Source organism: Corvus moneduloides, chromosome 17, assembly GCF_009650955.1.
Source record: "Corvus moneduloides isolate bCorMon1 chromosome 17, bCorMon1.pri, whole genome shotgun sequence".
NCBI lineage: Eukaryota > Metazoa > Chordata > Aves > Passeriformes > Corvidae > Corvus > Corvus moneduloides.
In genome coordinates, this window is record NC_045492.1 from 8212651 (window position 1) to 8231304 (window position 18654).

Genomic DNA, 18654 nt, shown 5'->3' on the forward strand with positions numbered 1-18654 from the left:
ACGCACTCCAAGCATTCCATGTGTCCAGGCCATTCCACGCATCCCACATGCCCAGCGTACCCCATGCACCCCGTGGAGCCCATGCACCCCGTGGAGCCCATGCACCCCGTGTACCCCCCATGCACCTCGGTACCCCAAGTACCTCCTGTACCCCTGGCAGCCCGGGCACCCCACCCACACCCAGCCCTGCCATTCTGTGTGGGTTTTAGCAGTGATTCCCCGTGGTGGGCAGGACTGACTGAATCCGTGCGGAATTAGGGACTTCTTTCCTGCTGGGAACGGCGCACACACCCCAAAAATCCAGACCACACCCCCTTTCTAGCAGAAGGTCACTGTAACTTTTGGGGGAGCCCTAGAGCTGATGGGGGAACCCTACAGGCAAGTTCCAGGGGGTATAAAATTTCGGAGAGAACTTTGGGGGTACCCTGTAAATTTTGGAGAGTATAACTTTGTGAGGAGCTCTGCAACGTTTGAAGAGCCCCTGTAACTTGTCGGCGTCCCTATAATTCGGCCGGTCACGTCATTTTTGCGCGAATCCCCCAAATTTTAACGCTGCAAATTTCACCCCGGTAAGTCCGCAGGAGCCGTCGGGCGTTCAGCGGGATGCTCCGCGGTGGCGGGATCCCCGCGTTTTTTTTTTGGGGGGGGGCGCCCATAATCCCGCGCCGTAACAACAAAATCGGAACTTTCGGGGGTCTTCTACAACTTTTGGGGAGCCCCGCGAGTTTGGCGGGAAAAGGGGAGGTGACTTCACGGTGGCCCCAAGGGTGCCGGGGAGCACTCAGCGGTGACGGGGGTGACACGGGCGGCCTGGTGGGAGTGGGGTGAGGCTTTGGGGGGCTGTGCTTTTTTGGGGGGGGGGGGGGTCCCGCGGGCAGCGCGCGCGGCGGGAGGGCGGGGCACGCGAAGATGGCCGCTGCCGGCGGGGGCGTGGCGCGGCCGGGGGGGGCGTGGCGGCCTCGCGAGGGCGGGGGCGTGGCCGCCGGCGGCGAAGTGGCAGCGCGCCGCAGCCAATCAGAGGCGCGGAGGCGGCGGCGGCGTTCCAGCCCGCGCGGCCCGGCCAATGGCGCGGCGCTCGGGGGGCGCGGCCCGGCCGGCGCCGACACCGGGGCCGCGCGCGGCGGAGCGCGCTCCCCCCCCCCCCGCCGGGCCGCGGCCGCTCCGCGCATGGACCCCCCGCGCCCGCCCGCGGTCCTAATGCCCGCCCGCCGCCGCCGCCGCCCGCCGCCCCCGCCCGCGCCGCCCGCCGCCCGCGCCGCCGCCGCCAAGGTACCGGGGGGCGGCGGCGGAGACCGGGGTGGGATCCGGGGGAGGCGGCGGGGGGGCGGTGACAGCTGACAGCGGCCCGCCCGAAACTTTCCCCGCCGGTAAAATGGCGCCGCGATGGGATAAACTTTGGGGGGCGGGAAGGGGGGGGGTATGGCGGCGGGGCGCGGGGGGTGGTCGTGGGTCACATCACCCGCACCCCCGGGGGGATCGTCTCTCCTGGATCGCAGCCCTTTGCGATCTTCCAGGGATCTCCCGCCGCCGGGATCCACCCAGCCCCGCCCCAGGGAGATCAGCTAGGATCCGCTTGGAGCGGGATCCGCTTGCAGCGGGATCGACTTGGTGCTGGATCACGTGGGATCTGCCTGGAGGGGGATCCACTTGGTGGCGGAGCGTGGGCAGCGGGTGCCGGTGTCTGGGGTTGGCCTGGCAGGCACAAGTGTGCTCCCAGCTCTGGGGATACCCGCTGGATCCCGGGTGATCCGCTCAGAGCGGGATAAACTTGGGATATGGATTCCTAAGGTGTGGATCTATACCGGAATGTGGGTGCTGCCACTTTAGAGCTGCGTTGCCAGGAGGGTGTCAGGTCGTCTCCTGGCTCTGTGGAGATCCCTGCTGGATCCCTACTGATGCTCAGCCAGTGGGCGATTGCTGGGAGCAGCATCACAGGGGGATCTGGAGAGTGCTAAGGAACTCCTGGCTGGATCCCACTGCGGCTGGTGGGATCCACTTGGGATTTACCCCAGGGGGACCCACTGAGCGGCTGGCAGGGTCCCACCACAGCCCTGCCTGGAGGCGCCGATCCAGCTCCCCAAACCCACCTTCCCATCCCACCGAGGTCAGGGGGATCCCTGCGGAATCCACTGCTCGGGGATCCCTGCTGCCCGCTGCCGTCTCTCCCGTAGGCTCCGCTGGGATCCGAGGGCTGGCTGGGGGAGCCGCCGTCGCGCCGGGACCCGGCCAGCCAGGAGGCCATGCTGCGGGTGCTGGATGCGGGGCTGGAGCGGTGCCTGGCACTGCACTCGGCCGTGCAGTGCATCCCCGTGCCCCGGCACAGGTAGGGACACCGGCACGGCCACCACCCTCCCACCGGCACTGGCCTCACTGCGGGAGCCAGGGTTTTTTTCTGCAGGAGGACTTTGGCCGCTGTTGGCCACGCCGGGATCCCCGGCAGTGAGCAGCTGTCCCGCTGTGGCAGCTCCGGGGTCTCCCAGCTGGGAGCATCACCACGTTATCCGTTTGCAAAATGATTTTGGGTACTCTTGACCTCTTGCCTTTTTTTTTTTAATCTAAATTATTTATAGGTTTTTTTCCACCTCAGGGAACTGTTTGGCCCCAGGCAAGCCATCCCCATGTCCCTGGGCAGAATGCAGGTGCCAGTACCCTCTGGCACGGTGCTGCCCACAGGCATGGAGGGTTGCCCCTGGCATGGCACAGGCAGTGGCATTTTGGCAGCCTGCCTGCACCTCTGCCTGTGCCATGCCCAGGGGAATTCCAGCCAGCTGCTGGGGTGATCCCTGGAGGGGTCAGCAGCATCTCAGGGTGCTGCAGAGTGTGGGACACCTGTGGATGCCTTTCCACCTGGTGATGCCCCCAGCATGGTGGGGCCACTGAGACTCTGTGCCATTCGTGTGCCCCCACACAAACCACCGTGGGGTGGGTGCAGGCCACTGTGGGTGGGAGGTCCCAACACCTCAAGGGGGGAGGGAGAGCGATCGAGGGTCCCAGGGGGCCCATCCATCCTGACACAGTCCCCTCTGTTCTTGCTGGCAGGAAGCTCTCGGGCAAGGCAGGCATCGATGAGGTGATGGCGGCCGCGGTGCTCACCAGCCTCTCCGCCAGCCCGCTGGTGCTTGGGCACCCACCGGCCACTCATGCCCCAGGTAAGAGCATGTCCCTGTCCCCCCCATCCCTGGACATGTGTCCCAAGGCAGGACCTGACCTTCCTCTTCTCCTCAGCAGAGCCTGGCAGCGAGGTCTGGAAGGAGGCTCCCACCATGTCCTCCAGCTGCAGCAGCAGCAGCAACACCAGCGGGGACTGGAGCTGGGACCCCTCCAGCGACCGATCCTCCCCCTCCACCCCCTCACCCCCCCTCTCCAGCCACGTCCCCAGCACCTTCCTGCCTGGCCCACTGCCAGATGATGGCCCTGATGAGCCCGACGGCACCCACTTTGTCTTTGGAGAGCCCACCCCACGGAAGAGGAAGGTGGGATGAAGCTGGGGATGATGATGGGGGTGAAGTTGGGAATAGTAAGGATGGGGATGAAGAGGAGGATGAGGTTAAGGATGAGGGGTGACAGTTGGGATGAGGTTGGGTACATGAATGAGTTGGGGAATGGGGATAGTGAGGATGGGGATGAGGAGGATGACATTTGGGGTGCGAATGAAGGAGATGGGATTGGAGATAGGGATGAAGGTTGGGATGAGTTTGGGGATGTGGATGATGATGGGGGTAAGGTTGGGGATGACAGTGAGGATGATATTGGGGCTGGGATGACAGTGGGGCTGGAGATGAGGTTGGGAATGAGGAGGATGATGGGGATGGAGCTGCCAGCCTGACGCCTCTCTCCTGCAGAACTCCACCAAGGTGATGTTCAAGTGCTTGTGGAAGAGCTGTGGCAAAGTCCTCAGCAGCTCCTCAGGGATGCAGAAGCACATCCGAACTGTGCACCTTGGGTGAGCACATGGGGTCCCCCGGACACCCCCAGACCCCCTGGTACCCCTTGCAGGGTCCTGCCATGCCGGGGGAGAGTGTCCCAGCCAGCCTCTGCTCTCCCTGCAGCCGGAAAGCCGACCTGGAGCAGAGTGATGGCGAGGAGGATTTCTACTACACGGAGCTGGACGTGGACGTGGACGCGCTTACAGACGGGCTCTCCAGCCTCACGCCGGTCTCTCCCACCTCCTCGGTGCCTCCTGCCTTTCCCGGCCCCGAGGCTCCTCCGCCACCAGCGCTGCCGATCCTCGACCTGGCCCTGGCCTCCCCCTGCAGCCCCCCGGCCCCCCCTGGCCGCTGCCACGTCCACACAGACCACGCGTACCAGGTGAGGGGCACAGGGATGGAGCGGGGACAGGGATGGAGGTGGGGCTGCTGCACTCCCTCATTGCCTTGTCTGACAGGAGCTGTGTCCTCTCTCTCCAGGGCTGCCGGACCCCTCCGCGGCCACCGGTGTCCCCCACTGTCCCCACCCCACCACCGCCCAAGCCACCGGCCGTGCCCAGGTGAGCCATTGCCGTCGCACCCCACCCTGTCCCCTCTCCCCTGCGTGTGTCCCCCCCGTCGTGACTTGTCCCCTCTGCCCGCAGGCGGCCGCGGGGGGAGGCCAAGAAGTGCCGCAAGGTGTACGGCATGGAGCACCGGGAGATGTGGTGCACGGCGTGCCGCTGGAAGAAGGCCTGCCAGCGCTTCCTCGACTGACGGAGCCCCGCCGCTCCCTCCTTCTTGCACATTTTGCACTCGAGGTGCCTTCGCGCCCCCCTGGCCGCGCCCCCGGACTCAGGGAACGGCCCCCCCAAAAGCTTTATGCACACACACAGCCCCCCCGCCACGGAGCTTGTCCCCCCTGCCTTTTCTTCCCTTTGAAAATAAGCTAAATCCAACCCTGCTCCTTGCCGGCAGGGGCTGGCGGGGGGCGTCCGGCTGCTCCCAGCCCCCTCCCCACTCCAGTTTGGGGACGCCCCCATGGCTCAAATAAGCTGTGCCTGTGGCCGGCGGGGGCTTGGAAAAGGGGGTGTCTGTTCCTGCCCCTCGCCTGCTCCCGGGGGGCAGCCCCAGTGCCCAGGGCAGAGGTGGGCGCCTGCCCCCCCTCACCCCCCCCAGGGGGGTTTTTACTCTTTGTAATGTCATTTGTCTCTCTCGTTTCGGGGAGCCCCCACCGGGGCAATGCCCCGGGAAGTGCCTGCAGGAATGCGCCCATTTGCACTAAGCCAAACTGCACAAAGAGGGGTCTTTTTGTTTTCCTTTACTTTTTTTTTTTTTTCTCCTTCGTGTGGTTTTTATTTTTTAAATAAAATATATGAAAATTCATATTTTTACCTACTCCCTCCCACAGCACAAGAGCGCGCGGGCCGCGGCGCTGCGGCAGCGGGGTGTCTCCAGCCCTGGGTGGGTTTTAAGGGGTTTAATTCACTTTAAACCCCCTTTTTACCCCCAAAAAAACCCCTTTTCCCCTCTAAACCCTTTCTTCCCTCTCATCCTGTCACTCTCCAGCCCAGGCAGCAGCTTGGGTTTGGCCAGGTCATGCCACCCTGCTCCTCTCCCCATCCAAGGAGGGGACAGGGAAGGGTGGTGGCCCTTCCACCCTCCTGCCCTGTGGGAAGGTTCCCTTTGCATCAGGGATCCCCCCCGCCATTGCAGGGTCCCCCCTTGCAGGGGGTTGGACACTGCTTTGGCCCCATGGGTCAGGCTGATGCTGTGCCCCCACTTGTCCCCTCCCGGGATGTGATGTGTCAGATCCAAAAGAAAAAAAAATAAATATTTGGATTTTTTTTTTTAATGATTCCTGTTCTTTAGTTACTATTAAGAGAGGCAGGGTGGGCACCCTGGGCCCCTTGGCACCCCCAAACCCACTGCTGTCACCCTCCTCCTGCATCCCACATCCCCCAGGGTTGGCATCACCCTATGCATCCTCCCGGGAGTTACTTAAAGTTCACATAAAGACCAAAAAATAAGGAAATTGCCACCAACAGGCAGCAGGGAGGGAGGGAACGAGCAACAGGTGCCTGTTTGGGAGGGGGAAGGGGAAGGGGGAGGGTGCAGCACCCCCAGCCTGAGGGTGAGCAGGGCTTTCTGCTGGGGGGAAGGGGGGTTTTGAGGATTGGGGACCCCCTGTTCCAGCATCCAGGAGCAAGGGTGGGGTGCAGGACCCTGCAGCTGGATCCTCCATGTCACCCCATCCTTCCACAGAGGGCAAGGAAGAAAATAATAATTATGTATCAAATAAAAAAGAAAAAGCAGACAAAATTGTAGCAGCAATTTCCCAATTTATTGAAACTGATTGATTTTTGCAGGTATGTCTAAGCTAAATCCCATCACAAAGGTTCTATCCGAGGGGCAGCCCCCGGCAGGCGAGGAACTGGGCAGCAACTAGAAAATAAAATCAGATTTACCTGAACTACATCGACAGAAAATCAGTACAACACAGCATGTTCTCCCACTGACTTCTGGTTACGAAATCTCCTCAACCTCCCCAAAATATTAAACACATCTTCAATACAAACACAGGTTTATAATAATTAATATAAAGTCAGTATAATATAGAATATTCCCAGCAAAAAAAAAAAAAAAAAATCAACAATCTTCAAACACCGTCCTTTTTGTGTTTGTTCAGCTTTATTTTTGTAGACAGGTTTAAAGCACGTTGAAAAATAAATATATATGAAAGCATACACACAGCACTCTGACTAGGGGGACTAAAAAGAAAAAAAGGCTGAAATTCAAAACACAATTCAGGATCTACAAAATCAAGGAACCATTAATTATGGCTTTCGTAGGAGTCGCACGTGTCACAGAATGAGCGAAAATTAGATTATCTTTCAGAATATTGCAAAAAATTCCAGTTTTTGCATTGTTTTCATGGAGTTTCTTTCCTCGAGGGTGATGTGCAAAAGGGGGAGCTTTGAGGGGAGGGTGCTTGGGGTCAGTCCCAAAACACACCCACCCACCCCACAGCCATAGCTTTGCTTTCAGGGAAGTGGAGTGTTTAAAGGCAGGAGTGGGGAGAGGAAACAAAAGGGGAAGTAACGCTGGAGTGGGTTTCCTTCTGGACAAAAAAATACTCGTTTTGTTGTCCAAAAAACTGATTTTTGATTAAAGAAAAAAAAAAGGGAAAGGACAATCACTTGGCAAACCTTCATTATGTGAGTCCCCTCTTCCTCCCCACAAAGCTGCTCTGCAGCTGTGAGGCTTTGGGGTGACCTTAAAACCCACAAAACTGGGGAGTTCATTATTTTAATAACATTTTTGGAAATCCCAAATCGACACAAGGACCTCGTTTGTCTCCATCCTTTAAGATGCTCTCCATGTCCACGGATCCCTGGGATGTTTTCCAGAGGGCATTGACAGGACGATGCCCTCTGCCCCGTTCTGCACCGTGGTCAAAACGCTCTCTACTCCTGGCACTCAGATTTAAAATAAAAAATGAGGGTAATCAAGGAATTCGAGGAGGAACATTTACATGTACAAATGCTTTAAAAAAATGAGTTGCAAGTTCTCGAGACAGAGTATATCCATGTTTTACCTCTAAGGGAGTTAATTGTTTTGGAACAAAGTCTGTATATATATACACACACATATATATATATTTAGAAAAAATTAAAAAAAGGGAACCTCAGTGAAGTATACAAAGCCCTGAAGGGAAATACAAAGACAAGATGCAGAACAGGCAGAATTAGTGGGGTTTTGTTTAAATCTCCAAGAGCAGAAGTTTGCATAGGCAGTAGATCCGAGAGACCCCGGAGAGAAGCTGGAGGGACGTGATCACCTGGAGTGACTGAGGACGTTTATAAAGTTTCAGCATAAAAAACGCACCCAAATTCCTTTTTTCAAACCCAAGTCGGAGCATAGAAGGTTAAAGATGAATCCCTGCACTTCCAACTCTGCACACCTCCATCAGAACAAAGCACTTCAATAGACATCAGGTGTTAGAAGGGTTTTATTTGGTAAATGGTGTGTGTTAGTGGGACAGAAGCACGTGCGAGGTTATAACGTGAAAAAGTTAAGTTTTTACGTGGATTTTCCATTTTTCTCTCCTTTTTTTGCTTTTGCTTTATTTTTTGCATCCTCAGCTCAAAGGAGCCTCAAAAGTGGCACAATTAGGAAACACTCCTGAGCACTGCCCGGCTCTCTGCTCACCCTTAAATATAAGGAAAGAAAAGAATAGAATATTTCCAAGGGAATTGTGAAGAAAGCTCAGCACTCCGTAACTCTGATGACAAAATTGAGTTACCCAAGGGCACGGAGGAAGAGGAGGGCTTGGCCCACAGCCAGTCCTCCTCAGAAGGTGGATGCACACACCAGCATCGGAGGGGATGGGCCATTGGAATGTCACACAAACCCAGGGGTTTGAGCTGTTTGGATTTTAAAATTCTCTTTTAAATAGATTTTTACATATAAAAAGCAAAGCTACAGATAAATCTTTAAGTACTGTATGTATTTGTCTACACGCAACAGGTGAGGCTGCACGTTCAGGACCTCAGGTACCCCCACCCCCTCCATATTTACAGGGTAAATGACAATAAATACAGAGCCCACACTCTGGGGGAGCCAAAATTGGGGTAAGGGAACAGCCTCCTCACTCTGGGACCCCCCAAAACCACTGGAAAAGAGTACATAAAGGTCCAATTGTGACATACTGGGTGGGTTTTTAAAGCTTTTTAAGTAGGGGAGGAGAAGGAAAAGAAGCTAAAATGCAAAATGAGATTTTTCCAAGAAAAATGTTCCTGCATGATCCGCTCTGCTCCTCCTATATTTAAGGAAGGGGTTATCCGTGCTCACTGCCTAAAGCAACAAGTCCCCCTAACTCCTCCAAGGGGCGGCAGCAGTGCTGGTGTGGCCCCACTGAGCCACACAGAGGATTTTAGGAAGACCTGCGTTCCCACAGCACTGAGCACCCCCAAACCGATGGGGCAGGAGCCTGGAGGCTCCCAGTGGAAGCAACGGTGAGCTGGGATGATGGATGCAGAGAGAAGGGGGTGAATGTCTGCAAGGAACTGAGGAGCAGAGAAAGGGAATGAACACCATAAACCCAGGAGGCAACTGGAACGGGGGAATGAAGAGAGATCCAGCTCCTGCAGGTGCCAGGATTGAGGCTCCCACTGCACTCCATGAAATCCCGGCACCGAGTGGCTTAAATCCTTTCAGATTATTTGCTTTATGGGGGTTTATTGTACAATATACTTTTAACTCCTTTGCTGGGTGGAACCACGCTTTTCCTCATGGACCACCAGGCCTGCAGGAAGGAAAATAGCACCTTAAGTCATTTGGCTTCTGGCAATGGGTTGTCTTTCGTGGCAGGTTTCAAGGTACCACAGTCACAGATGTTGTAGAAAACTGCTCGATGGCAAGGAAGGAGTGAGGTCTTCAGCTTTTTTTTTTTTTTTTTAATTTAAAAAAGCACCAGAAGCAAAGAGGTCAAGGTAGAACAAGCTGTTTCTCAGGAACAAGACAATTCCAACACACGCTGTTGCTGTTGTTATTTAGGTGTAGCTGGAAGAAGGCAACGGTGGCCGATATGAACAGGGAGAATTCAACTACCTGGTGCAGCCCCACAGAGTCTGAGGAGATGCTGGGAGAGAAATCTGGTTCTTATTTAAAGAAAAAATGGTTTATTCGAAAATTTACACGGAACCAGTGCAGCTAAATCTGAAAGTTTTTGTCATAAATAAAGTAGGTGTTAGACCTACCAGTGATCAGTGAGAGTGTTGAAATTGGCAAGGAAGAACAAGGTACCCAGGTGAAATCCTGGCCCCACCAAAGTCCATGGGATGGGAGCAGCAAGATTCCACCCTGCTGGGATCTCCTCACCTCGGGCTTCTCGCCTTTCCCAGCTCATCCTGCACTTCGCCGAATGCCCCGGTTTTGCTACAGTTTGCATATATTTGTGAAAAAGGCAGCGGAGCAAAGGGAGAAAAGTGAAGATATTTGTGGAGAAGAGTGACAGGTACAGAACTACCTGTGCCCTCTAGAGCAAAAGGGGCTTCCAGAAGCACCAACATGCGTTTTGGTGCCTGTGAATGACCAAAGCTGGAAGACAGGATGTGGGTAAGATGCCAGTAGGTCCAAGAAAAGTCACAATCTGTCTTTGATGGTGATTCTTTTGGAAGCTAAGAATCCAAGAGAAGTACTCGTAAGGCTGTAATCTGACTTGCCTTTTGATCTATTTGGCTCCATAAAAAAAAATTAAAACTCTTTAAGTAACTTTGCAAAAGGCCTGTATCATCAGGGGAAGCCCTCCAACACATCCATCCATCTGCTTTCACAACCTTAGCTTGGAATTCCACTGCTGCTGGGATTTTAGCACAGACAAGGTGTTAAAAAAAACCCCAACCAACCGACCAACCAACCTGCTTTGGACACAAAGACCTCCCTGGTGCTCGGTTCGGAGTGGGAAGGGGAGGAGGATTCATGCTTCACCAGCCTCCCCACACCTGCAGAGACTCCACCTCCCTCTGGCTGGCTTGGCCAGAGGGGTGGCCGTGGGCAGGGAGTCGCAGGGGGAAAAGGGAAAGGAAAAAGGGGGAAGGCGAAGTCAGTTGTGCCGCTGGAAGCGACACTGCTAAGACAGTGTCTGAGAGGAACAGAGAAGGACTTGTTTAGAAAACACAAGAGTTATTTTGCACACATGGACGACAACAAGGCTACTTAGTTTTTCCAACATACTCCTTCCTCCCCACCCTCCCTCCCCCTACAAACAACAGAGCGAAACAAAAAAAAAAACCAAACAAAAAAATAATCCCTAAGAAATCCAGGTAAAATCCTTGTCGTTCTCCCCAGAGTTGTCCTGCTCCTGTGGGGAGTCGACATCTTTGTCATCATCTAAAATCACATCATCCTGTGACATCCCCACGTCATCCTTCCACTTGATGTCGTCCTCGTCTCCCATCTCCTCGTCTCCTTCCACTTTGATGTCATCTGGGTCTTCCATGTACTGCCCTTCCCCGGGGTAACACTCGTCTGGGGACCCTTCTCCCCCGTTGTGGTCCAGGTGCCCGGCGATGCCGCGGCCGGAGCAGTCGGCACAGACGCCGTGGCGGCGGGAGCCGTGCTTGATCCCTACGCTGGCTGCCGACATGAACACTCGGTTGCAAACCTTGCAGACGTATTTTTTATCTTTGCTGTGGACCTGGAAAAGAAGAAAGATCACAGAGGTGAATCCCAGCGGAGATGGAATGAGAGCTGTTCCCATGTTCTCGCAAAGGCAAATCCACAACTGCAACCTGAGATCACGACTGGCTTCCACCATGAACTCAAACCCACCATGATTAATTCGAGCCAGCAAGTATGAAACACAATGGAAAATCCTTTGGGATTGCCTGTTCATCACCACACTCATCATTCCGAGAGGAAATTTCATTGCAATTCTTTTTCTTTCCTTTTCTTTCTGTTTTTCTGGGGTGCAACAGTTGTATCACACCCACCACCAAGAGGAAAATGTTAAAAAGAAAAAAAAAGCAATCCACAAGTACCAGTTCTGTGCAGACCAGAAAAGAACAACCGCAATCAAACCAGTGTTAATCATGGTGATACAGTGGTCTCCCTCCTGATCCCACTGCTGTCCAGAACCAAAGAACAGGAGCACTGGGAATGCCTCCTGTATCTCCCAAAAAATGCATCTGACTGCACTTCTCACCTTATTTCTGACTACTTTGGTTTGACACAAATGTTTCTCCTCCATAACTCATTCTGCAAGAATCCTGGGCATGTGGACCTATCACAGAATATGTAGCCAGTACAGGAAGCAAGGAAAATGCTCTGCAGGATAGAAGAATTCACTTCCAGAGTCAAACTGCATTATTCAATGAGCAAAATTACATACTTTGAGAAGCACAAAACACCTGATAAAGGGTGAAATCTGTCCCTGGCCACTTTTGCCCTGCATGGAAGGCAAGGAGCTTGTCAAACCACTCAGCTGTTCTTCAGGCAAAGGAAACCAGAGCAGTGAGAATTCTCAAACTCCACCACAAGGAGCCTCATCAGGTACTTTCACTTACACATATATAACTACATGTAAAATACATATTAATTTTATTAATATGTAGAACAGTTCAGTTGGAAGAGACCCATGACAATCTTCTAGTCCAACTGCCTGACTGCTTCAGGGCTGCCCAGTACTTACTATAAATGCGTATTTTTCTTTTCTATTTTTTTTTCTTTATTCTTTTATATGTTAACACCACACGGGGACAGCACAGGCACTCGATGCCTGGTGTCTGCCACTGATCCTCAGGAGAGACTTCAGGAAGTGGTGTAGAAGCACACAAGGATCCAGTGCCCGTGGTTTGGGGTTGTTCTGAGCAGCCCAGCAGTCACCAGAGCCTTGGGTACATATCACCAGTCCCTAATCCTTTTTAACTGGTTTCTTCTTTTCATGCTCACAACAGCCTGTGGGAAAGGTTCTGCTGATTAAAGTCCTTCTTTTCACTTTAAAGCAGCTGCCTGGACGCCTGCTCCTGCCTCAGCATGGGATCACCAGCTCTCACCACCTGATTCTCCACAACCCTGCGCTCCGGAATACTCAGCTGAGCTAAAGCTCTTTGGGAAGAGGACAAATTGACCCATTGTAGCCCCTCAGCCCTCCCTGCTGCAGGACACTGGCTCGGGTTCTGTGTTGCACCAGTCCCAGCCGTGTTCAAAGCCTGTGAGTGCCTCTGATGTGCTCTGGCTGCAGGTTCCCCTGCTCCAAGCCAGTCCCCATGACATTCTTCTACTGCATCAAGCAAAGGCATTGAATTTTATTACTTTTTTTAAAGCAGTTGGACAGGGCTGCTCAGTGTCATCCGGCAGGATCTATAGGTATCACTCACTTTCAACTCATACAAGAATGATTTTCAGGCATCAAAAGCTGAATAGGAGAACAGAAGGTGGTCAGGGGTGCAGAATAAGGGCTAAAAGAGCCATATAAAAAAGAAATTATAAAACAGGTACTAAACCAATTTGTAATTATCATAGAATGGTTTGGGTTGGAAGGGACCATAAAGCTGATCTAGTTCTGACCCCCTGCCAAGGGCAGGAACACCTTCCACTAGAGCAGGCTGTGTATCTGTTAAAAAACTGATCCCCTCTCTCCCTCTTTTCCAATGCTGACAGTTCAGTGAGCAGGTTCAAAGTGAGTCATATTCCTGGCTGCAACTGAACAGAAATTATTCTTATTCCCTTTACTGCCAAATTAGTACTAAACACAGAAACAGCATTTGGCCCTCAGTATTGGAGAGTGCTATTAGAAAGATGACAGTCTAACTGATTAAATGACAATATCTCAAGGAAGAGAAGGGGAAATATGCTGACAACATCCTAAATTTATGAAAAAAATATTTTAAAGAGAGAAAGTTCTCAGAAATAAAAGGCAGGAAGTAACAAGCTGGCATGACTGGGTGCTCCCTGCTGCAAAACCAGTAACAGATCTTGACACCTGTGTGCTAGCAGCAGGACTGAGCTCACACTGAGATCTGCCTCCTCAGCTCCAGTGCCCCAAGGAAATAAGGAAGGGACATCTCAGGGAGCAGGCAGTGCCCAAGCAGATGGCTGGGGACTCATCTGAATGGAGATGGGAGCAGGGAAGCAAGGGAAGGAGATGGTGGGGGTTTGGGCACTGTGGAAATTGTCACACAGGGCTCCAGGATCCCGGTGTGGAATCTGGGGCATCGTTGGGGGTGAGCCAGGCCCTCTGCTGGCACTGCTGCTGGAATCATTGCCTAGAAACTACCTGCTCTGCCACAGTACCACCTCTACACCAAGCTTTGAGAACCTCTTTAGGATGGCAAGTGACTTCTACCCTGAAAAGAAAAATAATCAACGTTCATCTTAATATTTTGTTTCTGGAGAAGCTGTGAAGAGCCAGATACCAGCACCAGCCTTGCAGTCAGAGCTGAGCAGCCTCTTTAATAAGGTGTAACAGTATTTTTGATAACTAAGCATGGCCAGATCAGAGTAGCTTTGCCTCAAGTTCTTGCTGAGCAATGTATTTTAAAGCCTTCTGCACCAAGTCATAGAAATACAGAATTGTTAAGATTGGGAAAGGCCTCCAAGATCAAGTCCAATTGTCACCCCAGCACTGCCAAGCCCACCACTAAATCATGTCCCCAAAAGCCACATTTACACGTTTGTTAAACCCCTCCAGGGATGGTGACGCCACTATTGCCCAGGGCAGCCTGTGACAAGGCTGAACAACCCTTTCAGGGAAGAATTTTTTGCTAAAAAAATCCAGCCTAAACCCTGGAAAGCCTCTAGCTGAGCTTGGAGAACAGCAGGAGGATGAACAGGCAGCCAGCCACAAGGCCTTGGAAAAGCAGGGAAAAAAGATACAGGAGAAGCCTTCAGATGAGCCCTGTGTGGCAAACAAATTGCAGACTTAAATGAGGTGAAGCTCCTGCTCTCTTTACCCAGAACCAAAGGGCTGAGTCCCCAGCACTGCCCTTACCAAGGTGTGGCGCTTCATGTGCTCCCGGCGGGTGAACTTCTTCCCACAGATCTCGCAGGGATAGGGCCTCTCTCCCGTGTGGGATCGCATGTGTCTCTTCAGGATGCACTGGTGCATGGCTGAAAAGCTGCAGTATGGGCACTTGAACTTCTTCCTGATGACTGTGAACTCGTTGACTGCAAGAGAGAAAGCAGAATATACAGATCAATCTCAGAACGTCTCAAAACAGACTTCTCGTTGACTATTGCACTATTAAATTAGTTCACTGTGGAATCACACCCTCACCCCTTAACCAGCTACACATTTTTAATCCTTGTACTGTGCTACTGCCCCTATATTATTAAAGCTAAGAAGTTGAGTACCTCCATCAGAGCAACTTTTGAACAAGCTGACACACAAACATTTAGCAACAGCCTGTTACAGACATTGCTTGCTAAAGGGATCATGAAGAGGGCTGTCAACCTGCTAGAGTTCTGATTTATTTTAAAGGATTATCTGAAATATCAAGATCTAAAATGCTAACAATACTACTTGTGGAAGAAGCAGGGAGCCAGAACAGAAGTCCATGAAGGTGGCACCCCAACAGCGCCAGTGTTCTTTATGGGGTGGTGCAAGAACATCATCACACACCCCAGGAGTGTTTTGGTGAAGGAGCAGAGACCGAGGATGACCCAGAGGAAACAGCACAGTTACAACCACCACTCTCTACATTATCCAGTGACACAGGGACAGTGCCACACACAAAACACAGCTGTTGAAAACAGAGTATTTGCTGCTCCCTGAGGGTACCACCCACCCACCCACTACAAGTTTGGAAGTGACTGTCCACTGTGGAGATGACTTTAAACTTCTTGTTTCTCCTTCATTCTATTGCTTCCCTTTAGTGTTTTCATTTTCAGCCACTTTTCTCCTAATTATTGTTATTTCTTAAAGCAATATATTTACATTAAAAGGAGGGGGGAAAAAAGAAAGCAAGTTCTGGTTAATCACTGTAACTTATGTGTATGTAAATGGCTCCTGGTAAAGGAGACAATCTATGGAGGAGAGCTGGGGGAACAGGGGAATGCCAGATCTATTCCCTAGCTCCTAACAGACCCAGAACTCGGCAATATTTTTAGATGCTTAATGAAATATTACAAATAGAACACATACAATAAATGCAATATATACTATAAATGCCCTACTAGGTGTGTGCACAGTCCATGCCCTCAGTTTGTCACAGGTAATGCCCTGGAATTAACACTGTACACTGAAAAATGGCCTTTTTAAAGAAAATTGGTAAGCCCACATACTCAGTGCCATTTCATGCCCAGTTTGTGGGCTGGTTTTTTTTTTCCTCTTCTGCTTTTAAAATTTACTTTGTCTTGTATATCAATACAGGTGAAACAACATGAAAAGTAACTACATTTGTCACTCATATAGAAGTGCAAAACAGCTGACACTACTAAGAGACACCTTTAAATAAGGTAACACCCTCCTGGGTAATCAGAACAAACATTTCAACACCAGCTCATCTCAGAAAACGTATTTTAAGTAGTTTTCTATTGTTCTAATACACACTAAAAGCATGATTCAAGATCTTAAAAGCTGCTGTGATACAAAGTTTATCTCAGCATTTGTTCTGACTACTCAGAATTAAAACACATCCTCCACACAGATAACTTCGTGGAAGAAAAACTTCCTTTGATTATCAGTTTGCCTTGCATCTAATATTCTGTTAGACTGGACCTGTGGTGGTCCAGCCCACAACTGCTTTTTTTTGGGTAGCTTGGTGTTTTTTCAGCCCATTTGTAAAGCTGTCAAGAGAATTTTCTAGCCTACAGGGGAAAAAAAAAAAACCCAAACACCTACTCCCTTGGGCCATGGCTGCCACAAGGACACCAGGGAAAGCCAATGGTAAGGAACATTTTGTTCACCTGTCAGCAAAGCTCACCCACTGCAATGGGGCAGTGAGAAATGACTCTGCACTGCTTTGGGAACCTCCTGGAGGAGATGTCTGAGCACAGCCCGATGCCCAGAGCTTTGTGCAAGCTCTACTTGTTACATCTTTCTTTTTTTTTTTAACAACTAGAATATGAAAATTCTTTGTCTTTTATATTACAGGAAATTTTTTTTCCTTTATTTTCTCCTAGGCTTTGTCACTCCCTCATCTATACACTCAGAGGCAAGGAGCCCACATTTTTCTACAGCAGGTAGAAATTTCATGATACAAAGCTATTTATTATAAATACATTTCAGTTGATTTTGTAACCACTCGATTTTGGTGACAGGCCACACAGACACTTCTAACAACCCCGTCACTATGGAGTGTAGACAAGGTGAGCAAGCTGTAAACTGAGCACAGAGAATCAAGAGGGGACATGAACCCTCCTTCCTCCAGCCCTGCTCCACACCACACACACTGCAGAGCCCAGCTGCCAGGACACAGAGCCACTGGAAAACACTGACTGGAGATCCTGACAGCAACCAGATCCTGGGATAATGAAGCAAAAGTGCTTTAAGGACAGAAAACCACTAAATCCCTTATTCCTGGGATTTACCATCGCTGGGTTGTACCTGATCCTGCTGTTCCCTCAGTGACCTGGTGCTTGCTCTTGTTTCCTGCCCACATCTCTCCCTTCCAGGGCTGAGCTGCTGCAAAGCTGAAAAGGCAACACCCAGCCTTAGGTGCATGACCTGCACCCCCAGCAGGCTCCTCCCCAGCCACCTGCTTCCAACACATCCATGGATTTCCAACAGCCTATTCCTGACTCTGTCCGATTCCAAGATCCCTCGTGCCTGCATTCAGCTTAAATCACTCAAACCCAACATTTTCAGCTTCTGTATTTAAAAATACTCACAGAACACTGTTTGCAGCTATAGCTTTATTGAAAACTATTTTTGCACCAAATAGCCACATATTTAGTTCTGGTATCTACAAAAGGAAACACCTGAAAACCAGCAGCATTGTCAGAAAAATAACTGTATTGCAGAGTTAACATTTTCACAGTCCTGTTAAATATATGCACCCACAGTACATCTATTTAATGCACAAATACCAGCTTTGGTATGAGCACCATCCTTTGTCTAAATGACAATATTTTATGGAGCAGCATTAAATGTAGCAGCATTAAGGCCCTAAGAAATCATCTTTAACATGATCATCAAGGTGATAAACAGCAGCACCACGGGTAAAGAGCTACTGGACACAGCACCAAGAAATGGAGAAGGAAATAGAAACAGTGCCACAGTAAAAATCTGTGTACTTAATGCCACTAAAATATTTATGGAAATGTGTGTTTTTAAAACCAACACAATAATGCTTGGGAAAAAAATCTTTGGTATTGTCAGCTCAAGTAACTTATTTCACTGAGGCTGTTAAACGAAACAGGCTCCTGCATCCCTGAGAGTGAAGGAAAAGCACTAGTGATGCCTGACAGAGCTGCTCTGGATTAACTCTGTAAACTGGCAGCTAGTTAATAATCACTGAAATACTACATTCTTTGGGTTATTAGAAAGAATTCACAAACTTCAGGAGAATTCTTGTCCGCTAAATCCTCGTTATACTTAAGGTTATAAATAGCAAGGTGCAATTTAACTGTCAGACTCACACCTCCCATCAGCTTCCCCTGCCATTTCCTAACAGTAGAATCCTGCTTCTAACACCTGTTATACACAAACCCAATAAAGCTCTGCCCTGTTATACCCTTCAGTTCTAATAATTAAAAAAACCTAGTCCTGATCCTGAAGGGAAGCACTGGAAATTCCCAGTGCTGAAGTCAGGAAGCACTCTGATGTACAGGCCAAGGAAAATACTACTGAAACCTCTATTAGAGACAGCATTGACCTGACTAGAGAAAAAGAATTCCATGTTGAATTAAATTCTAAAATACAAGAAAAATGAACAAACATGAAACCTCATTAACTATTATCGCATAATGAAACCTTTTAAAGTTTGCTGAAATTGCTTTTGCCGGCATCTTACTTTCCCAACTCAGACAAATCCTTCCCTGCTGCTCCCGAATTTCCAGATAAGATTCACTGGGTTTCAACTTTGTTTTCTAGCTCAGCTTTCTCCTTTCTCACTTGCTGATTATTTAAGAGCAAAATAAATCATGAGGCAATTACTCTGACATCTGTCACAAGGGAAGCTGACACTAAAAACTACACACATTCACAGACAGCCGAGATCTCTGATGCCAAAGATGTCAACAGGAACAAGAGTGGAAAAAATGAACCTGACTTTGCAGAAACCATAAAACTTAAACCCAAATG

General features: G+C 50.6%; 2 protein-coding genes across 7 annotated transcripts in view; one reads left to right on the forward strand and one right to left on the reverse strand.

The window, feature by feature from the left end:
- Window positions 1-427: 427 nt before the first annotated feature.
- Window positions 428-5757, forward strand: SLC2A4RG (SLC2A4 regulator). 3 transcript variants are annotated; one of them, XM_032127305.1, is made up of 8 exons: window positions 428-569; window positions 2172-2323; window positions 3040-3149; window positions 3226-3473; window positions 3843-3943; window positions 4050-4308; window positions 4407-4486; window positions 4571-5757. In XM_032127305.1, exons 2-8 carry the CDS (start codon window positions 2241-2243, stop codon window positions 4680-4682), a joined length of 993 nt encoding a protein of 330 aa, XP_031983196.1. In that variant the 5' UTR covers window positions 428-569; window positions 2172-2240; the 3' UTR covers window positions 4683-5757. The 3 variants fall into 3 exon arrangements, with proteins under 3 accessions (XP_031983196.1, XP_031983197.1, XP_031983198.1); XM_032127306.1 differs by lacking the exon at window positions 428-569 and adding an exon at window positions 1315-1367; XM_032127307.1 differs by lacking the exon at window positions 428-569 and having other exon boundaries at window positions 2241-2323; window positions 3229-3473; window positions 4571-4682.
- Window positions 5758-6227: 470 nt separating this feature from the next.
- The window catches only part of ZBTB46 (zinc finger and BTB domain containing 46), a 53310-nt gene continuing 40883 nt past the window's right edge, over window positions 6228-18654 (reverse strand). For all 4 annotated transcript variants that reach the window (XM_032126642.1, XM_032126639.1, XM_032126640.1 and 1 more), the window contains 2 exons: window positions 14401-14576; window positions 6228-11106 (listed from right to left, as the gene is read on the reverse strand). In XM_032126642.1, the coding sequence (XP_031982533.1) occupies window positions 10720-11106; window positions 14401-14576 (563 nt within the window). In that variant the 3' untranslated portion in view covers window positions 6228-10719. The remainder of the gene's footprint in view (window positions 11107-14400; window positions 14577-18654) is intronic.